The sequence below is a fragment of the Pelodiscus sinensis genome, chromosome 26 (assembly GCF_049634645.1).
Source record: "Pelodiscus sinensis isolate JC-2024 chromosome 26, ASM4963464v1, whole genome shotgun sequence".
In the NCBI taxonomy this organism is placed as follows: Eukaryota; Metazoa; Chordata; order Testudines; family Trionychidae; genus Pelodiscus; species Pelodiscus sinensis.
The window spans coordinates 8,121,906-8,142,686 of record NC_134736.1 but is presented as its reverse complement, the minus strand read 5'-3'; the positions used below and the strand labels follow the sequence as shown (position 1 = coordinate 8,142,686).

At 41.5% G+C, this 20,781-nt stretch overlaps 1 protein-coding gene across 6 annotated transcripts in view; it reads right to left on the bottom strand.

Moving 5' to 3' along the window:
- NCAM1 (neural cell adhesion molecule 1) overlaps positions 1–20,781 on the bottom strand; it is a 283,565-nt gene that overhangs the window by 18,893 nt on the left and 243,891 nt on the right. For 5 of the 6 annotated variants that reach the window (XM_006111230.4, XM_075909680.1, XM_075909678.1 and 2 more), the window contains 2 exons: positions 11,185–11,309; positions 6,628–6,808 (listed from right to left, as the gene is read on the bottom strand). In XM_006111230.4, the coding sequence (XP_006111292.2) occupies positions 6,628–6,808; positions 11,185–11,309 (306 nt within the window). Of the gene's footprint in view, positions 1–1,080; positions 3,316–6,627; positions 6,809–11,184; positions 11,310–20,781 lie in introns of those variants that run through there. The other variant, XM_075909679.1, reaches the window with a different exon arrangement.

Below are 20,781 nucleotides of genomic sequence, written 5' to 3'. Positions count from 1 at the left end.
AGCTTATTCTGGAAAAGCGGCTGATTTTCCGGAATAAGTGGCCCAGTGTAGACACAGCCGAGGAGCATCGAGCTCTGTTCTATCTCTGGAGGGCACTTCCATTTGAATGGAAGAGGAGACTGGACATACAAAGAGAAAGCAAGGTAACAAATTCCTACTTTGAAGGAAATATCTAAGGTACGTGGTTGGAATTTACTAAGGCTTCCTGTTCCCTGCACTGTCATCATATACGTAGCGTGTAGTGCCTTTGGTTTTAGGGGCTGCTGCATCTCACTGCTCTAGCTCAACAGTCCTCAGATGCACCTGGAAAGCTTTGGTAATGTCCTTTAGCCCAGCAAAATGCTTGATGGTGCTCAGCACGTAGCTGGATTATAGTGAGTCTCATCAGCCACAGTACCAGTGTCGAATTTAAGAAAGTTAAAGTAATGCCTGGATAGACAGCTTTGAAACCAAGCATTTTGGGTTTAAAACCAGCTGTGGGGCACCATGGAATTCAATGAGCCATGTGAGAGCCTGCAAAGCCCTCAAGCACATTACATAAGGAGTCAATGACACAGGGTTTCGTTGTCTGATTGCTGCGGTCCTGTATTCCTTTTTGTCAGCATGATTTGCTTCTACAAATCTTGTATTTGCAAGGCAGATATCTGCCTAAACGTCTAAGCATTTGTGCCAGCCTAGCACTCTGCTTTGTACCCAGAGTTCAGTGGTAAGCACCTCAAAGGAAGAGACAAGTGCCCATAAAGCAACAATTACACTTTAGAATCTATCAATTTTGCCTCTTCTAGGGTGGAATCCCCATGGATTATCATGTGCATGACAATCCCTGTAAACTGGGAGCAAAGACAGCAGTGACATTCTTTCATTTTGTGGCTTTAAGGGGGAAATTTTCCTTATAAAAGGGGTTTTACTCCTGCATTTGCTTTTACACAGTCCGGCAGCAAATTCTGTTCATGGGATGGACAGCTAAGAGGAAGCCCATGAAACGAGCAAGAAAACTCACCTACAGAATAAACTGAAATACATTAGACAGTTCAATTGACTCAATATTGTTATTTTAATAAGGGAAATGTAAAAACAAAAGAAAGGCCTGACATTAATAACCAATTTAATGAAATATCGTAGAATAAATATTGAAGGTGTGAACACACTAACTTAAGTGGCATGCCCACATACTACAAAGTGTGGCATGGAATTGAAAGTGGCTATGGGAACTCAGGGTGCTTCGTTCGCATTACAGCAACCTTCAGGGAAAACTACTGTCTGCTGCATTAGGACAATGCAATGTAACAGAAATTCCCAGCAAGATTCCCAGGAAACCATAGCTGGAAGTTGTGCATTTTCAATTATGGCGACTGTGTATATGGTCAAGAACTATGCATAATATAACCGTATAACGGCTAACGCTAGGCACAAAGAAGACACACGGATGTTTGTTCTTATGGCACCTCCTGGGCGTGAGCCTCAAGGCAGTCCCTGATGAGGTTCTGAGTAGGAAGATTTTCCCAAAGACACCTTCATTACATCTATTGAAAAATGCGTCTTCCCTAAGAGCCTCCATATGAAGTTGGAGTGAAATGCACATGTAACTAACCCCCTCCCGCATACCTCGTATGCACACATATCAAGTGATCCGCTGACTCTAAAGGCATCCACATCCATCTTTGAGCTACAGACTGATCGCACTGCCCCAAGCAGAAGTACATAAACACTACCATAGAAAAGATCACAAGGGTTTTTAATGGAACTCAGTGTTGGATAGTTTATACAGTGCAAAGCATTTTGTTGGTAAGTTGTCCCTTACTAAATGGAAATGTGTGTGTTTGCGTGTGTGCGAGAGACATCTGTATGAATATTTGTTTACAATTCTAAACAGAAAAGAACATTACAGTTTCCAGCAAACAAAGTCTGACTAAATTTTGAACACAGACAAGATGTTATATGAAGTGCATAATTTCATCATTAGACATTAATCTGGGGGAAGGGTCGGCTTGATTATGAACCCAACAGGGACGGTTTGGTTAGAAAGGAGATTAATCCTGTTTTAGAGCTTTGATAGCAGAAGACATTCTGTACAGAAGCTTCCTAACTGTATCCAAAACACTCTTCCAATTTCATCCTTTACTTCCCCAGATCCTTGCAGAGAGAGAGCTGTGTTCTCAGAAAGGTTTAAAGGAGAGGCATAGCCGAATGGCTTTCTCCATTACAAAAACAATTCACGAGGGACACCACATTAAAGAAAAGGAAAGTCCATTGAAATTGCTAGAATGAAATGCGATACGCAGGACTCAGAGAGGAAGCTGTATATATTGCATCAAATTACACCACAGATTAATCCTGTCTGGTGGAGTGTCAAACGCACAGTTAACCATGAATATTATTAAGATTCAGTAATAACTATTTAGCCTGTCAGATTACTTGTTCCCAGCTAATCTTTTCAGTTAAAGGGAAGAAAAGCCGTATCTATATTGATTTGAGAATACAGTAGTGGATAGCCAGACAGAACATTGGACAAGCATCCATTGCAAATCTGTACACTCACAAACTGTGTTATGCCCTGAACCTCTGTATGTCACGGTCTTGATATGCCTGAATCCACCGGGGCCTGTGAGGCTCCAAGGATTTCACCATGTGAAAGAAAAAAAATTAAATTCCTCAATGCACGTCTCAACAAGACATATTAGGTCAGACGACTGCATAAGAGGAACCTGTGATGACCATGTGTTTTATTCACACACAAAAGCCTGTTGAAAAAATAATCTCCAATTCAGGTATCCAATGTGGCTATAATTGTCTGTTTAGGCATACAGATGGGGCTTTAGAAACCTTTTTTATTATGGTTATTATCTTTGTAATACCATTCACAGGTATGAACAAACAATGGTGATTGGCAACAGATGTGTGAAAATACCAATACAGATCAGGTTTTTAAAAGCTTTCATTATCGCATCTTCCTATAAAAAAGCCAACAAAAGATTTTTCTTTAGATCCATTTAAAAAAGGGCAAATTCAATATCAGCAACACAAAAATTAAAAAGAAAATGCTTGGTTTAAACTTCTTTTATCCTCCTTACAAAGTACTGAATCTTTCCAATAAAATGATCGGTTGTGTTTGTTTTCTCTTGTACTGACATGATCCTCTGAAGGAAAATCTATCTGCTTCCACACCATGGTAGGAACCCGGCCTTTTTAGGCCAATTTGTTTGTTATGGTTTATTTTTGTTGTTGTAAAAAGTTTCTAACAGAGCAAAAGCAGAGTCACTGCAGAAAGAAGCAATGAGACAAAGGAGAACGACGTTGATGGGCTTCCCAGGGTCGCTGCAGGTGCCAAACAATGGTTCCCAGGAGGGGGAAAATGGTTGTTTAAAACAAATTTGGTGCATGTGGCAAGTGTGGATGTTTCCCGTGAGGTCCAAGGTGACATGTATGACAACAGACACAGGAAAGGAAACGAGGGAGGAGAAAGAAAGAAAGAAAAGGGGAGAGAGAGAGAAAGAGACAGAGAGAAAGAGAGAGAGAAAATAGATAAAAAGAAAAAAAATTAGGTCAAATATAGAAAACATAAGAATTAAAGGTTTATTTAACTTAGTAAATTAAAATGGCCAAAGATTAGAGAAGGGCTTTAGTGCAGTAACACCAGCTAAAAGGCCGACTTGGTAGCTCAGCAATGCCAGAAGCAGCACAGCAAGTTAAAATTCAGAGGGTGAGGGGTTAGCGAGCAAATGGATCAAAATAAAGGATGGAACAGGAGGCTCAAATGTGGAACATGAGAAAATGATTAGCTGGTATTTGAAAGGACAACACTGCCTTTTGCTAAGAAAAGACCTTTTGGAAGCAGACACTCCACCTAACAGCCTGTCCACGTCCTGATCCAGTGCTCACTGCACTAAGCATTTGGCTAATAGATACACTTAATCAGAGCCTTGCAAAAAGCAATATGGATGTAGGAATAACATGCTGCCTTTTCTTTGGAGGAATCAAGCCACACTGGTTGGAGTTGTTGTAAACTACCCTCAAGGATACTGATTTTGTAAATACTTTTCATCTGTACAGTCAACTTGAGAACACCATAAAACAGGCCCAAGGACAGACTCAAGGGATTACAAATAACCAATATGTGTTTTATCTACATGAAAGGTTTTCTTATAATGTCAGAAGGAATAGTGCTGAGTTGGAAACATTGACTCTATCCCTAGGTGTGGGGAAATGAAGGGCTCATTCAGAAATCAAAAGGGAAATACGAAATAACTGGCTATGAAATAAGTGAATGACCCCAATGTAGAACCAGATCCGTGGGCAACGTGAGCTGGCATTACCACGCTGACTACAATGGATTTATATGAGCTGGAAATTTGGCCTGGTGCTCTTCCCCATCTGCCCACGGAAGCTCTGAATCTGCTAATACTTCACAGGCCAAAGGTGAACCATGGTTCTAAACAAAATCAAACAGCTAATGCAACAAAATCTTCTGCCTACTGCAGGTAACATGAATCATTTCATTGCAACTCTCTCCTTCTCCCCGGAGCGCAATGCTTTCATTCTGAGGAGCAGAGAGCCCAAGTGCTGGGCTATACTGGATTGACACTGAAGTAAACTACACTCCAAAACAAGGCCCTCTCCTCCAAGAACTCACTTAGCCACTCATGTGGCTTGCTCGTATTTTGAATATCAGCTTTCAAAATGGCAAGGTTATTCAAAATCCTGCTCCTCCTCTCCTTCGCACAGGAGCAACTCAGGAGTAGTTCCACTGAAATCAACATGGTTACATCAGTGAGATCAGAACAGGGGTAGTTTAATTTACCTGTGGCTCTAGTAAGAAACCTGTGATAATGCTATCTCTGCACTTTGCCTGGCATTTCAAAGACCCAAAAGGCCTGCCTGTCTGTGCCTGCCATCCTTCACCACTTAGCTGTTGCCTGAATGTGCCATGTACATCCATACAGCTGCCAGGCTGCTTGGTCATTGCTGACATACCTGGTCAGAACATCCTAGTTTCCCCAGGTCTGTTCCAGCATCCCAGTGGCCTGCCGTGGACTGCTAATAGACAGGAAGCTTGTAGGGAGCCAACCTCAAAAGGGCTCCAGGGAACTGAAACACTGTGCAGCACTTAAAAGCTTCCTCTTCAGTGACCACCAAGACCACAAAGGAACTAATTTACTGCTGACCTCAGACTACTGCTATTGGCTGCCTCCATCTGAAATGATCTTATTTCATTCCCCACCTCCCTCCCCCCATCAGTCTCGGTTGTCCTTCAAATGCATGAGGGTAATAAGTATTAGAGCTGTTGAAAATGCAAAACTGAGGGTGAGTTGTTTAATGAGTTATCAAACATCCTTCCATCTGACACTACAGACCTGTTAAGCACTCATCCCACTCTTCCCCCCCTTTCCCCAACCCCTCCCTTTCAAGCCCCAAGCATCCAGTGTTAACAGGTCATACCCATTTGTATGCTTAATGCTGCCAGTGAGCTTTTCCCAGTGAAATTTTATCATGAACTCTTCTTAGCTGTGCCTCCAGAAAGGGGAGAGGGGAACAGACCAAGACTTAAGTCTCAGTTACATGACAATGTGGGCAGAATTTGCTAACTGTTTTGGGCGGGGGTGGGGGGACGGAAGTGAGACACTCACGGATAAAGCTCTAAAAAACAAATAAAATGAAATCACTCCCTTAATACAGATCCTTAGGCAACAATCACAGCATGGATGCTCTTCACTCAGGCTACCCCATGAGGCTGTCTCTATTGCCCTGGCTTGCCAGCTTTCAGATTTGTACCTCTAGCGTTAACTTAAAATAATCGTTTGTCCGAGGGTCTTTCCACCAAAGGAACTTCTGTGGCTGAATGACTATACAAGCCGAGAGGGGTTTGGAAAAGAGATGCTCCTAAACCTTTTAACTCTCCTGCAGATTGCCAAACTGCCATCAAATATCCATTCTTTAGGGACTGTTTGGCTATCACAGTGTTTGTGATTGCACCTTGCTTTGTGGGGAGAGAAATCCATGAAGGATGCAACAGTCTGTCTGCAACAGCAGCTTCCAAAAGGATTGCCGATATTATTCACTTTCTTTGGCCTAATGGGATACCCACTGTAATTATGTTAGCAACAGGTTTGCTTTAGAAAGTGCTTTAATTTGGTCTCCATTTCATCTAAAAGGCCATGCAACACAGAACAATTTTAATCACACCAGCCAGCTTTTTATGCTGCTGACAACGGTCTTGCATCAGCAAATGAGCAAAAAGCAAGCAGAAAGCAGCTTTGCAAGGGCAATCCATGTTGTGAAAAGCAGGATACCAGATAACTGAATTTTCCCTTTGTCTTGGCTTGAATCAGGGATCCTGTTACTGGTTTCAGAAATGCAATTTCTGCCCTGCACTTTTCTCATCTGCGTGTCCTAGTAGTTTATAGGGATACAATAGCAAATACTTCTTGTGACTAGTCAGACAAGGATTCTGCATGGAGCACTCCTATCAAGGGTTTGCTGTGCTATACATATGCTCGGGATGGGTAACCAATTATGAGAATGTCTTTAAGCAAGCAAGTTGTCTGGGTTTATTCAGGCACATTAAGGGAAGCAGCAGAGGTTGCATTAATTGAAAGCAGAAAACAAGAGTCAAACTTGTGGCTGTCATACCTGGGATTACGGTAGGCTGAGCTGAAGTCCGGAAAGCATAGTGTGCAGGCTTGGATTTCCCTTGCTGGTTCTCAGCTATCACGTAGACCTCATATTCTGCATTCCAGTCTAGGGACTTAAGCATGACGTGGTCGCTGCCAGAGGGGAGTCTGATCTCTGGTTTCCAGTCTGAGGAATGCTTCTGGGGGACGGTGAGAAGATAAGTGGAGACACAAAACACAGTGCATGGTCTTAATGGTCAGTTCTGAGATAGAGGGATGATCACCTAATAAATGTCACACATGACGCAAACTAAACAGGGAGGTTTCTAAATAGGCACTGGGTTCTCAGACCACTGAACAGGTGCCAAATGGGAAACCACCTTCCACAAGCAGGTGAATCTGTCCCTAAACTGGGGTGGCTTTGATTGAGAACTTGTGAAATCTAAGCAGTATCTTTCCAACTTATTTCCCAGTGCAGGGCTATCATGTCTAAAGAAAACCTTGCTGCTTGCTCCTCTCCCCTCCACCCAACCACACCTATTTTAGAAAGCGCAAGCTCCAGACCTTCCATCCATACTGCTAAAGTGTGAAACATGTTAAAGATTTTCAAATGGCTCTTTGCCGCTTAGTACATAGAATTCAAACCATTGTAATGACCAAGGTTTACTTCCAAGCCATGGTCAGGTCTAGCTTCCCAGTTTTGTCTAAGTCGGCTTTCTTTAATGTCTTGGAGACTTTCGAAACTGCCTAAAGAGACCTGACTCCAATGTAAATGGAAACTGGGTTTAGGCAGCTTTGCAAACCAGTTACCAAGACATTCTGAGCACTCATTCTCCCCTGAGCTTGCTAGTCTATGGTACCTCTATAGTGCATGAGAGTTGCCACTGTCTCACCTCTTAGGGCACATCTACACTACACGCTTATTTCAGAATAAGCTATTCTGGAAGATATATTTCGAAATAGAACTTTTACAGGGAAGTCTCAAAATTAGTCCAAGGCAGGCTCCCCTAATGTGGACGTGCTATCTCGATTTAGAGCCCCAGGAGGCACCGGGGAGGAATAACTTAGAATGGCCCTGGTGAGGGGCTATTTCGAAATAGCAGCAGGTGAGTGTCCATACTGCAGCTATTTCAAAATAGCTATTTCAGAAGAGGAGTTATTCCTCATGGAATGAGGTCAACAGAAGTCAGAATTAGCCGCCCGTTATTTCAATATTATTTCGAAACAACGGAATTGCTGTGTAGATGCGCGCATTGTTATTTTGGAATAATGCTAGTTATTCCGAAATAATGGTGCAGTGTAGATGAACTCTTATCCAGCAAAAATGCAATTTAAAACCCGCCAGTGAGTCCTGCTACTTGCTACAGTCACTGGGTAGCTCCTTTGCTTTTCATAGAATCATAGAATAATAGGACTGGAAGGGACCTCAAGAGGTCATCGAGTCCAGCCCCCCGCCCTCAAGGCAGGACCACGCTCCGTCTACACCATCCCTGACAGATGTCTATCTAGCTGTTATTGAGCCAGTAAGAACAGTGAAATGGTGGCGGTTGCCTTCAAAGACCAGCTGCTTGGCCTCCTCTCCCAGCTGAAAATGCGCCCCATGAAATGAGCAATCCATATAAAAAATGAGACTAATAAAAAGTTATAAAATCATGTGACCTCAGTGGCCAACCCAGGGTTCCATAGCATTCCACAGCACATGCCTTGGAGGAATCTCATTTAATGGGAAAGGGGTAGCCCTCACACGAGTGCTATGGTCAAAAGACACGGCAAAGGAATAAAGCAGTGTTCTCCTAGCTCATCCCCAGCTGCATGCATGAATTATTCTACCTAGAGGTACTTGCATATAAGTTGGCTCTTTATGGTAATATTGAATGTTACTCATTGGGGGAGGAAAGCCAGTTAGCACAGAACTGAGTATAGTGGGGGCAGTTATGGTAATCCACTCACAGATGAGCTGAGAAGACAGAAATGTGTAGCAGGTCAGCAAAAAGCCTTAAGAGACTGGAGAAAATACCTTTCTACAGCGCCGAGGGCAGACAAGTCACGAGCCAGCAGTCAAGCTTGGGAACAAGTTTGTGTGAGCACTTGGCAACACGTATATTGGCCATAAAACCAAAGTGAGAAGGTTTCCATAGATTTTAAGTCCAGAAGAGACCATTGTGATCATCTAACCTGACTTCCTGCATAGCACAGTCCAGAGAACTTCAGGGAGTAATTTCTGCATTAAGCCTATAATGTTTGTTGGAGCTTTTTAAAAGACACCCTGAAGTGATGACTAATCCATCACACCCGTAGGATTTACAGCCCTGAACGTGGAGGCTGATAACGCGATGGATTTAATCAGGGCAACAAGTTGCAGCACACAAGCTTTCCACATAAAACATTCTTTCTTCCTCTGATGGGATGAGCAGCATGTTGGTTTATAGGCAGGTCACTCATTTTAATTCATTGCAGCACCAACAAATTACAGAGTTGTCTTAGATGCAGGACGGTGCATGCACAGATAAAAACAATACAGGATATCCCATTTTTATTAGTAGTATTACTTGCAAAATATTCTATGTGCTTTTTTGGTAAACCTTTCATGAAAGAGAACAACTCATTCAGGAGCAGTCATAGTGTTTGGTGCATCTGCTGAATGAATTGAAAAACCCATTTATGAAGCCTATCTACTGAGATCCAGGCTCTTTTATGTACTTAGGCGTTCCTTTCTCATATTGATCACTGTGGCATCTAAGCATCTTGACACCGGAGAAATCCTCCACTAAGTTGCAAACAAGCATCATTATTATTATTATTAGTAGTAGTAGTAGTAATAACAACAACCAATAACAACAGCCAGACTGGGTCAGACCTAAGGTCCATCTACTCCAGTGTCCTGTCTGCCGACAGTGGCCAATACCAGATGCCCCAGAGGGAGGGATCACAAGAGGTAATCCTCACGTGATCAATGAGGATTCCCGGAGCAGTGCAGCATGAGGCTGCTTTAGAACACTGATCCGTGGTTTGGTGAAAAAACTGTGAGGTAGATCAGCAGGGAAAATGCAGAGGAGAAGACTGGCTGAGAGGAGAATGGGTGGGGCTTCCTCCTGGGGGTGGTTTTAGGATAATAAATGTAAACAAAATGAATCAGTAACCCGCTAACTGCAGAGAATGCCAAATCTATGCAACTGCCACCCCTCGGCAGTGGCCTCTGGAATATGGCTGGGGTGTTTTAACCATTCGTCTTCATTTTTCTCTTCTGGATTCTACGAAACTGAAACACTCAGTAAGAATTCTGACAACTCCCTCCTGTCAGAAGAGTGATGGGAGTGCCATAGAGGGGATGCCAAAATGCCTATGCCTTTTCCAGTTTCAGTGACAGGCTCACTCTGCTTGCTTCACTCAGAGATTCACTTACCCCACAGCATGATATGAGTTTTATTGCAAATCTGTTTCCCAATGGCTGGTACAGAAATCATTCACAAGAGGGTTTACCAGGCTTAGTCTTGAAGATCTGCTTTGTAAATGCCCTGAAAACTTCCACATTTCACCTTGAAGGGTCTGGTGCAGTTTAACTGCTCCCAGGCACATGAATATGGCAGAAGATTGCACAGACAATAGAAACAGCATCAGGACTTTTTTAGCAAAACTTCCCCCAGCCCGGGAGAGCCTCAGGATCTCAGGGCTACTCCATCACATCTTTATTCTTTAAGGCTGAGCTGACACACAGTCTCTTGATTGAATAATCTGCCCGCTGCAGAACAGAGAATGTCAAACATCACCTAGCAAAAGCCCAGGTTAAAGTTGCCTTCATTTGTTTAACTTGCAGCAATGTTACCTACTCCTAATAAAACAATCTTTCCACTGGGCATTTGCACAAAACAGGAATGTGCAGGTTTCACAATCTTAGGCAATTACAGTGATCTAATTTAGCTGAGGCCTAACGAGGTCTATCTTCAGCTAGCATCCCCCATATGGCCAAGAATACAGTCGCCCTTATATTGTTTCCATTTAATGTTGAATACAGTTGATCCCGTCACCTCATCTCTTATTCTTTTTTAAAGTCACTAGTGCACAATAATTTGTTACCTATATGGGGATTTTCCACGCATATAAGGTCAGCTGGGAAATACAGCATGAAATCTGTAAATTGCTAAGAGAGGTTGGAAGTGAAATAATGCCCCATGTTACAAGCCAACTAAGACCTATTCAAAATGTTGCTGGCTGTTATGTTTCATAAGAACAAGAACCTAAAAAAAGTCTATGTGCTTATTATCACCTATAGCACTGCAGCCGGAGAGAAAGGGATGAAGTGAAGGAAATGAACTGTCAAGGTCAAAATCAAGGAGAAGGTGGAGAGCTAAGAATTTTTTCCTAAGCTCTGCATATTTTAGTGCCTGTCCACGCCGTCTGTTATTTTCTGATGCCTAGACTGCAAACTCCCTTGGGTAGGAACTGTGGTGCTTTGTTATTTGTCTGCATAGCAACTTAACACAGTGGGGCATTGGGCTTTGATAGATTTCCTAGGTGCTATCTAAATCAAATCAACAACAAAGACAGTTCAGCAGCCGTGGCTACTGGTCATACTTACAGCTTTGTATTTGATCAAATAATGTCTGATTGGAGAGCCTCCATCATCCTGCTTGATAAGGTTCACTTTAATGGAGTTTCCGTCTTCTCCAATCTGGCCTTCCAGTTTGGGTGCACTGGGTTCCCCTGAAATAACGGTTTGACTTGTATTTAATTTCCAGCCATTTCATAAAAATCAATACATACATAAGCTAGAAAAAGTGCACCATCACCCTGAAATATTTCTGGGCAGGTTATCTGCTCCACACTGGCTCATGTCCACGTGGAAACGCATAGACAAACACATGGGAACATACCCGCGTGCTCCTGAGAGAGTCTAATAGTTGCTAGGATTAGAATTTTAGCCAGTATTTGTGCTTACAAAATGCAGGTGAAATTTTGCTCATACCTAATCGCAAAAGTTGGGCTTAAAGTATAGGTCTTTGGTGCCTGCGGCTCAGAAGCAGTTTTAAGTGTTTTCATTCTGTTTCCTCAGAAAGGGTACGTCTACACTAGCTCATTAGTTCGAGCTAGGTAGGGTAATGAGGGCAAGCAGAGTTGCAAATGAAGCCTGGGATTTAAATATCCCAGGCTTCATGTGCATGTTCCCGGGCGCCGCCATTTTTAAATCCCCCTTAGTCCAAACTCCACGAGGAGTAATGGTAGTTCGAATTAGGATCTTTAATTCGAACTACCTACTCCGTGCCGCGTGTAGTCACGGGCACGGAGTTCAGACAAAGGGGGATTAAAAATGGCAGCGCACGAGAACACGCAAATGAAGCCCGGGATATTTAAATCCCGGGCTTCATTTGCAACTCCTCTTGCCCTCATTACCCTACCTAGCTCGAACTAACGAGCTAGTGTAGACGTACCCAAATTGTCATGTTAAAGCAGCAGCAAAACGAAGTGGGTGTGAGTCTGTCAAACCAGCAGGGCCACCCTTCTGAAGCACATACAGAGTAAGTTCTCTGTTTACAGTGGCTAGTTCACCTCTGCACTGAGAGAAAAATTCCTCGTGTCGTAATTTCTTGCCTGAATGCTTTTTAAATTTGAAAAAAAATCTAGGATTGTCCGTCTCCCAGCCCCTTCTACCATCCTGTACAGCAGTGAATAGCAGGCATAATGCTATTCATTAGAATAAGAGCATTTTACACTCAGTTTGCATGGTGGTGGATGGATACATAGGATGCACCACAATGGAGAATCAGCCCCCTTTTCAAAAAGAGAAAAGTGTCTTCTGATTTGCAGCTTAGGCCATTTCCACAAAGGACAAAGACATGTTTAATCGCCTCCTGAAGACTTCCGTTTACCTAGAGCCATTTCCTGCCATTCACTCGTGGCAGTTCTTTTGATTCTCAAGGTGAAGTCAATTCCTGCCCATCCTCCTTGCAGGAGGAATTACGGTAGTTCGAATTAGGAGCTTTAATTCGAACTACCTAGTCTGTGCCGTGTGTAGCTGCGGGCAGGTAGTTGGAACTACAGGCATTTAAAAATGGCGCCCACCCGGGAACATGCAAATGAAGCTGGGATATTTAAATCCCGGGCTTCATTTGCAAGTTTGAATGCCTACATTAGCCACCCTAGTTCGAACTAGGGTGGCAGTGTAGACATACCCGAAGTTATTAGGGGTGGGATACTAAGACATCACAGTGCCTCACTACTAAGATTGAAATATTTGTTGGTGAATAATTTTGGCTAATGCGATTAAAACATAAAATAGCAATGGCTTTATGTTATCACTGATGGAATTCTGTCAGTCTACAGCTTTTAAGCCAAACTAGTCTTCTTTCATCTATTCCAGAAAGAGCAAATTCACTGGTAGATACGTTGTCTTGGCAGATACCATGTGGGTTGTCTCCTTGTGAACTAAGCTCGGGCAAATGCAGAGCTATAACATCCCAGTGACCATTCCACTGAGAAACCTCTGCAATGAAAATACCCACGGTCTTCTTTTCACAGCTTCTCCACCGACTGTATTTTTGTGCATACCCGCCTCCCCCCACCACAAATGAGTGTTCCCTCAAAGCCTCCTTGTTTGTTATGGCACTTCTTTAGATACTTAATTCCCTTTGGCACACACAAGAAGAAATAAAAAGGATGTGCAATGCAAGGGCTAGTGGAAGCAGGAATGTTTTCACGAAGACAGGCTTAAAAAGACACAAAAATAAATCTAGCCTCAGCCACTGTAAAGAGACGCATTTGAAGTCCACACAGATTTTGCTTCCTTAAAGAATGACTAATGAAGGCAGATCAATCAGCCCACAATGCCGGCACTGTGTACTAGTTACCAAGTACAGTCCTACACTGAAATGTAGGTCTATGAAAATGGCCCCCTTCTTATTCCTCAGATCTCCTTGAAAACTTTTAGGATAAACCTGTTTCTAACTACTTTCTACTGCTTCTTAGCCTTGTGGATCCAGCAGTGCTAAGCAAGTGCAAGCTGGATTCTTATTCAGTCTTACACATCAAACAGAACTATTAGTCTTGCCCTCCATTACCCCTTGCAGCTCTACTGAACTGACTCACTGAATCCTTGTTCCTGGAGATGTAATGCATGCGAAGTAACAATCTGAGCATGACTCTTAGATCCCAGCTTCAGTTTGCAAGACTGGAACTCGGGGGTGGGGAGCAAAAACCCTGTCCTGTAAACTAGCAATTTACTCTGGAGTCACTCCTCAAGCAGGTTTTTAGTGGGTGGTGGGCACCTTAGTGCTTTGCCTATCTACATCTGCAGAATAATGAATATAAAGAACTAGATGCATTCATGGAGGTTAGGTCCAACAATGCCTATTAGCCAGGATGGGTAGGAATGGTGTCCCTGGCTTCTGTTTGGCTGGAAATGGGTGACGGGGAGGGATCACTTGATGATTACCTGTTCTGTTCATTCCCTCTGGTGCACCTATCAGAAGACAGGATACGGGGCTAGATGGACCTTTGATCTGACCCAGTATAGCCGTTCCTATTATGTGATCTCAAATCTGCAGATCATGTGACGTAGACACCTTGGACAAGGAGGAGAACAGGCCATTGGGTAGGGAACTTGCCTATATTTGGAGAGAACTGGGATCAGTTTCGCACTCTGCCAAACTTCCTGAGTGATCCCGGGCAAGTCAATTGGTCTCTCTTTGCCTCAGCCCTGTAAAATTGTTCTCGCCTTGAGGTCTTGTGAGCATTAATGTATAAATGTGAGTCGCTTGGATACTACGAAGGAGGGAGCCATGTAAGTATTTATGTAAGAACAGCCATGACATCACAAGTTGAAGTGGGGGAGGTCTAGGTTAAATATAAGGAAAAACTATTTAATTTGGAGGGTGGTGAAGCATTGGAATGGGTTACCTAGGCAAGCGGTGGAATCTCCATCTTTGGAGGATTTCAAGGTATAGATTGACAAAGCCCTGACTGGGATGATTTAGTTGGGGTAGGTCCTGCATCAGAGGCAAGGGATGGCCTCCTGAAGTCTCTTCCAACCCTAAGCTTCTATGATTCTAAGATGCAAGTGTTTATTTCCATGAAGAACAGAAGAACGACCATCCTGGGTCAGCCCAAAGGTCCATCTAGCCCATTTAGTCTTCTGACAGGTGCACTAGAGTGAGTGAACAGAACAGGGAATCATCAAGTGATCCATCCCCCTGTTGCCCCTTCTGGCAAACAGAGGCAAGAGGCAGCTAGATAGGTGTAATACACCCAGGAATTCTGCTTTAGAACAGGACTGGAGTAGCAGACTTGTCTTTGGAACGTCTTTTTCCTGATGTGAATTATTTAAAGTAGGGCTGTCAATAAATCACAGTTAATTTATGCAATTAACTAAAAAATTAATCACAATTTAAATAATTAATCATGATTAATCACAGTTTTAATTGCAGCATTAAACAATAATAGACCAACTGAAATGTATTAACTATTTTGGATGCTTTTCTACATTATCAAATATATTCATTTCAATTACAATACAGAATACAAAAGTGTACCCTGCTCACTTTTTATTATTTTTATTACAAATATTTATACTGTAAGGATGACAAAATAATATTTTTCAGTTCACCTCATGCAAGTACTGAAGTACAATCCCTTACTTGTCAAAGTGTAACTTGTCAAATGTAGATTTTTTTTTTACATAACTGCACTCAAAACCAAAACAATGTAAAACTTTAGAGCCTTCAAAGTCTACTCAGTTCTACTTCTTGTTCAGCCAATTGCTCAGACAAACAAGTTTGGTTACAACTGCAGGAGATAATGCTGCCCACTTCTTGTTTACAGTGTCACCTGAAAGTGAGAACAGAAGTTTACATAGCACTTTTGTAACTGGTGTTGCAAGGTATTGATGTGCCAGTTATGCTAAACATTTATATGCCCTTTCATGCTTCTGCCTCCATTCCAGAGGACATGCTTCCACGCTGAAGATGCTCATTAAAAATATAATGCAGAAATTAAATGTGTGACAAAACTCTTTGGAAGAGAATTGTATGTCTCCTGCTGTTTTACCTGCATTTTGCTATACATTTCATGCTCCAGCTGTCTCAGATGATGACCCAGCACATACTGTTTAAGAACACTTTAACTGCACATTTGGCAAAACACAAGGAAGGTACCAGTGTGAGATTTCTAAAAATAGTTACAGTGCTCGATTCAAGATTTAAGCCTCTGAAGTGCCTTCCAAAATCTGAGGGGAATGAGATGTGAAGCATGCTTTCAGATATCTTTGAAACAGCAACATTTCAATGCAGAAAACACAGACCCCAAACCATCAAAAAAGAAAATTAACATTGTGCAGGTGACATCTGATTGAGATGATGAAAAGGAACATGCTCTGGTTCACACTGCTTTGGATTGTTATTTGAGCAGAACCTGCCATCAGCATGGATGCATGTCTTCTGGAATGGTGGCTGAAGCATAAAGGGACATACAAGTCTTTAGCACATCTAAATATCTTGCCATGCCAACTACAAGAGTGTCACGGGAATGCCTGTTCTCATTTTCAGGAGACGTAAACAAGAAGTGGGCAGCAGCATTATCTCCTGCAAATGTAATCAAACTTGTTTGCCTGAGCGACTGGCTGAACAAGAAGTAGGCCTGAATGGACTTCTAGTTTTATACTGCTTTATTTTGGAATGTAGTTATTTTAGGTACATAATTCTATACTTTTAAGTTCAACTTTTATGATAAAGAGAGTGCATCATAGTACTTGTAATGGGAGAACTGAAAAACACTATTTTATTGTTTTTTACAGTGCAAATATTTATAATAAAAAATAAAGTGAGCACTGTCCACTTTGTATTCTGTATTGAAATCTATATATAAATGTAGGAAACATCCAACTATACTTAAATAAATCATATTCTATTATTATTAAACATTGCAATTAATTTCTAAGTGACATGATTACTCACAATTACTTTTTAAAAACTGCTTGACAGCCCTAGTTTAAATATTACTTCACTTAAGGCTACAGGATGTTCACTATTAGAAATCATCTCTCTTTTAAAGATATTGGGCCACAATATATTACACTGATAGCCCACACACTTCCCTTGTCATCTCAAGCCCACATCCAAATGTTGGCTTGCTATCTTTGCCACACCAGTCTCCAATTCTATACTGCCTCCCTGAATTTGCCTGACAGCCATGAGAGCACAATGATGGAAGATTAAATCAATAAAAACCTTCTTAGCACTCAGTACGCCATCTTTTTGGTGCAAATTGACTCACATCTGCTCTGCCATTTGATCCTAGTAATGTATCTTTGAATTTAACAGATCTGCAGTATTTCAGCCCATGACGGCTGTTCACAGAGCAATGCCATATTAACGTCTAAAAATGTGATGCTTCTTATAGTTAGTGTTTACTCTAGCTTTAGGAAACTGTTATATTCATGTTAAAACCCATTAGATCAATAGTCCTCCCTGGTGCATCTTCAGTTGGTTTAAACAGAATCTGGGCTATTGCCTACATGAAATTATTTTGAATATTTATGACCAAGATTAATTTACAAGATGAATAAAAGAAAAGAAAAATACTAGAAAGCAACATAAAAACAAAGGCCTATAACACTAAACAGCAAAGTCTCAAAAAGTGCCTGATGTAAACCCAATGAGGGGGAAAAAAAGTCTTTCCCTTGACTTCAGTACGGTTGATATGGTACCTCCAGTCATTACTAATGTACACACCATATAATTCACACTCAGAAAAGCTGTTCCCTTCTCTTTTCTTAGCAAAGATTTAATAGTAGAAGGCAGCTGTAAGGCCTTGTATTATTCAGACTTCCATTACCTCTGCAAAATATACTACACTGCATTTGCTATTTGTACATTGCAAAGTGGTGTTAAAAATAATAGAAAATAAGTTATAACTGTCAACATAAATGAATAAAGTACCTTGTGAGAGGCATTAATCTAGATTCTTTATTATTCATAAACTCAAAGGTAATTCACATTGGATCTTCCATTAATTAATGACAATGAAGATGTGGATGTGCATGTAGTGCTAATCCCAGGTTTAGAATACCAGGGTATGTAAAGAGCCATGAAAACTATTATGGTTTCACCAACCATGTTTTAATAGCTGAAATTATTTATAGATTTCCCACATGCTCCTGTTTCTCAGAAAGATACGCTGACTTCATTATGGATAATTTTAGCAAAACCAATGCTATAATTATTTGTAAATTAAAGTTTACAATTCAGCTGCAGTTAACAGGCAGGACTCCCAGAAAATTCGTAGGATTAATTATACTCTATCATCTGATCTCTTGGAGCCCTAATTCAATTCTTGCAGATATTTTATCTAATCATTAGAAAAAGCATCTGTCATCTATAATTATACAAATGTAGAACCCTTTTTTTCATATCAGTATTTGAGCGTGTTCTAATGCCAACCACAAGGAATTGAGAACAGACGCTATGTACTACAGGCAGTCGGTTCTCTCACACAGCTCTTCCAATGCATCTCAATCCTAACTTGCAGCATCCCTGCAATTCCAGATCTGAGCTTTGCACAACTCTGCACCTCCAACTCAATGTGCAACACTCCCTAAGTGTGCCAACCATGGGCCTCTCTTGAGTATAGAATGACAGGCACATCAAATTGTGGCAAAATCTTATTTTAAGATCTTCATAAAAAAACTGATCCCACATCTCTGAATCTAACAGAAGTGCTGCCATTGGGCACAGGGTCAAATTCAAATAATGACAAGGCTGAGGCATGAAAGACAATGCTTTTGACTGAGGAGTCTGATCCAACAACCAGAGAGGAAATTCTGATCTATACTTTACTTCTCAGACATTGTTCTGTTACACAACCCCAAAACACAGGAGGGTTAATAAGCCTATAAGCTTTATTAGAATAAAAAAATGCACTTTGGTGTTTAACTGTAGCCTACCACCACAAATTTTCAAGATGTCCATCAATGGGAAGAGCTCACCCTATATTCTCATGTTTATCCATTTGGATTTTGATTCAGATATTTTTCACCAGTCATTTAGTTAGATGATCATGCACGGAGCTGTCACTGGATCACTGGTCCACATTTTTTAAACTCTACTAGAGTGAGATGCTCAGGATTTTGCCTGCTGTACAGCACAAGTGCTGCCTTATGACTCTTGCACTACTGCTAGTTATGCAACTATTAGAGAAAAGGACAGGATTTGATTAACTTATTACCAAAGTGGCCACCTAGATCAGTGTTTCTTAAACTGTGTTGTGTGGCACACCGGTGTGCCGCGAGGCAGTTGGAGGTGTGTCGAGGAGAACAACAGAGTTCAAAATGGCAATCCTTAAAGGGACAGGTGATTTTTCCCCCCTCAATAACTTTCCCCCAACCCTATTTTTCTTTTTGCTCAATAACTTTTCCCTAGCCACTTTTTTTTTTCCTGAACAAAAATTCCTTCGTGTTCCTCATAAAATAAAATATTGTTTGGTGTTCCTCCATCTTAAAAAGTTTAAGAAACACTGTCCTGGATTTTAATCAAAGTAGTTTATCATCATTTTTGCTGCCAATTTCCTGAGACTGTATGTTTGCAAATCTCATTTTGGCTTCAGTTTCTCCGGGAATTATTAGGGCTTGGAGAGTGAATGCCATTACAGAGTGCAAATTAAAGGAAAACAAATCAGTGCTCACAGACTGGACAGCAAATATACACTGAGTTACTTCTCCTGGGCATTCTGGAAACACTAACAGCTTAACTGATCAATTCTTTTTTCCTTCTTCCCCAGTCCTGAAGGGAAATATGACCAGGAAGGTTATTACTTGTCACAATGGAGTTGATTCAAGTTGAGGAAGCAAGTCCTGTAATAACGGCACCAAGATATTAATCAATAATTAACCAAGACTGAAGCAAATGTCCTGCACAACCAGTCTGTTATTTAAAGGGAATTTAAATGCTTTTCCAGACTAGCAACTGGATTTAACAACAATTAGGGGCACTGATCGCTACTTACTATGCTGGACACGGAGCCATTTAGGCATGACTGAAATATCAGTCAGCTCTCTCCTCATACTGCATGTTTGGCAAACTTGATCAATGGACCAGTAGGAAGCTAACACTAGGGATAATACCAGAACCACGCTCCATGTTACTCCCTCCCGCCATAACCTCATCAATGGAGAGATAATCATCCATAAATGAACAGATCGGAAGGCCAGAAGGGACCATCTAGACTGACCTCCTGTAAAACACAGGTCAGGAGATTTTCACTCAGTGATTCCTGCATTGAGCCCGACAACTTGTGTTGGATTTAAAAACCGTTTCTTGGAAAGATTTGGTTTAAGACTTCAAGTGACGGAGCAGCCAACATATCCATTCGGAAGTTGTTCCAACAGCTATCTACCTTCCTATTAAAATGATTTCCCACTGAATTTGTCTAGCTTCTGCTTCCAGCCACTGGATTTTGTCATGGCTTTTTTCCCGCTAGGCTCAGGAGCCATCTTCCACCAGAAATGTTCTTCCCAGGTAAGTACTTACAGTCTATGACCCATGACTGTCAACATCATGTCTGAAACCAAAGGATCACAATGGCACAAACCCGTGTGAAAAATATTCATATTTCTATCCACATATTTATTTATTTATTTATTTATTTATATATTTGTCTCAAAGAAGCAGGTGTAATCCATACAGAGGGGCTGTAAAATAAAAGGGTGTTAGTACAATGTTCCAACCAAAAAAGGAAGAAGTTTAGTGTAAAGACTTTAGTCCGGCAGAACCAGCAATCCTATCATGAGTCAGAGTGTCAGTAGCTGAAGAGAAAAGGTCATTGTAAGATTAGAAAGAACATGCTCAGGACATGCGTCTCATCAACGCAAAGAGGGTTGGCAAGCAAGGTGTGTTAGAGGGGTGGTTTATATACATGCCAGTCATGTTCCCATTTACATTGTGGCTCCCATAGATACTTCGGAAACTCTGCATTTGGGACTGCTTGTTGAAACCCCCCCTTATAATGACTCTATGAGCCAGTTTAAGAAAATTCCTCAAGGGACTGATTCTAATACAGTATCAAGCTTGTTAGACTTGCTCCGTATAATTAATTTACAAACACAATCTGCTCTGGGAGGAAATTCATTTCAATGCAGAGGGAATGACAAGCTGTTGGGGGGGGGGAGATTATATAGGGGCGATGGAGTGGT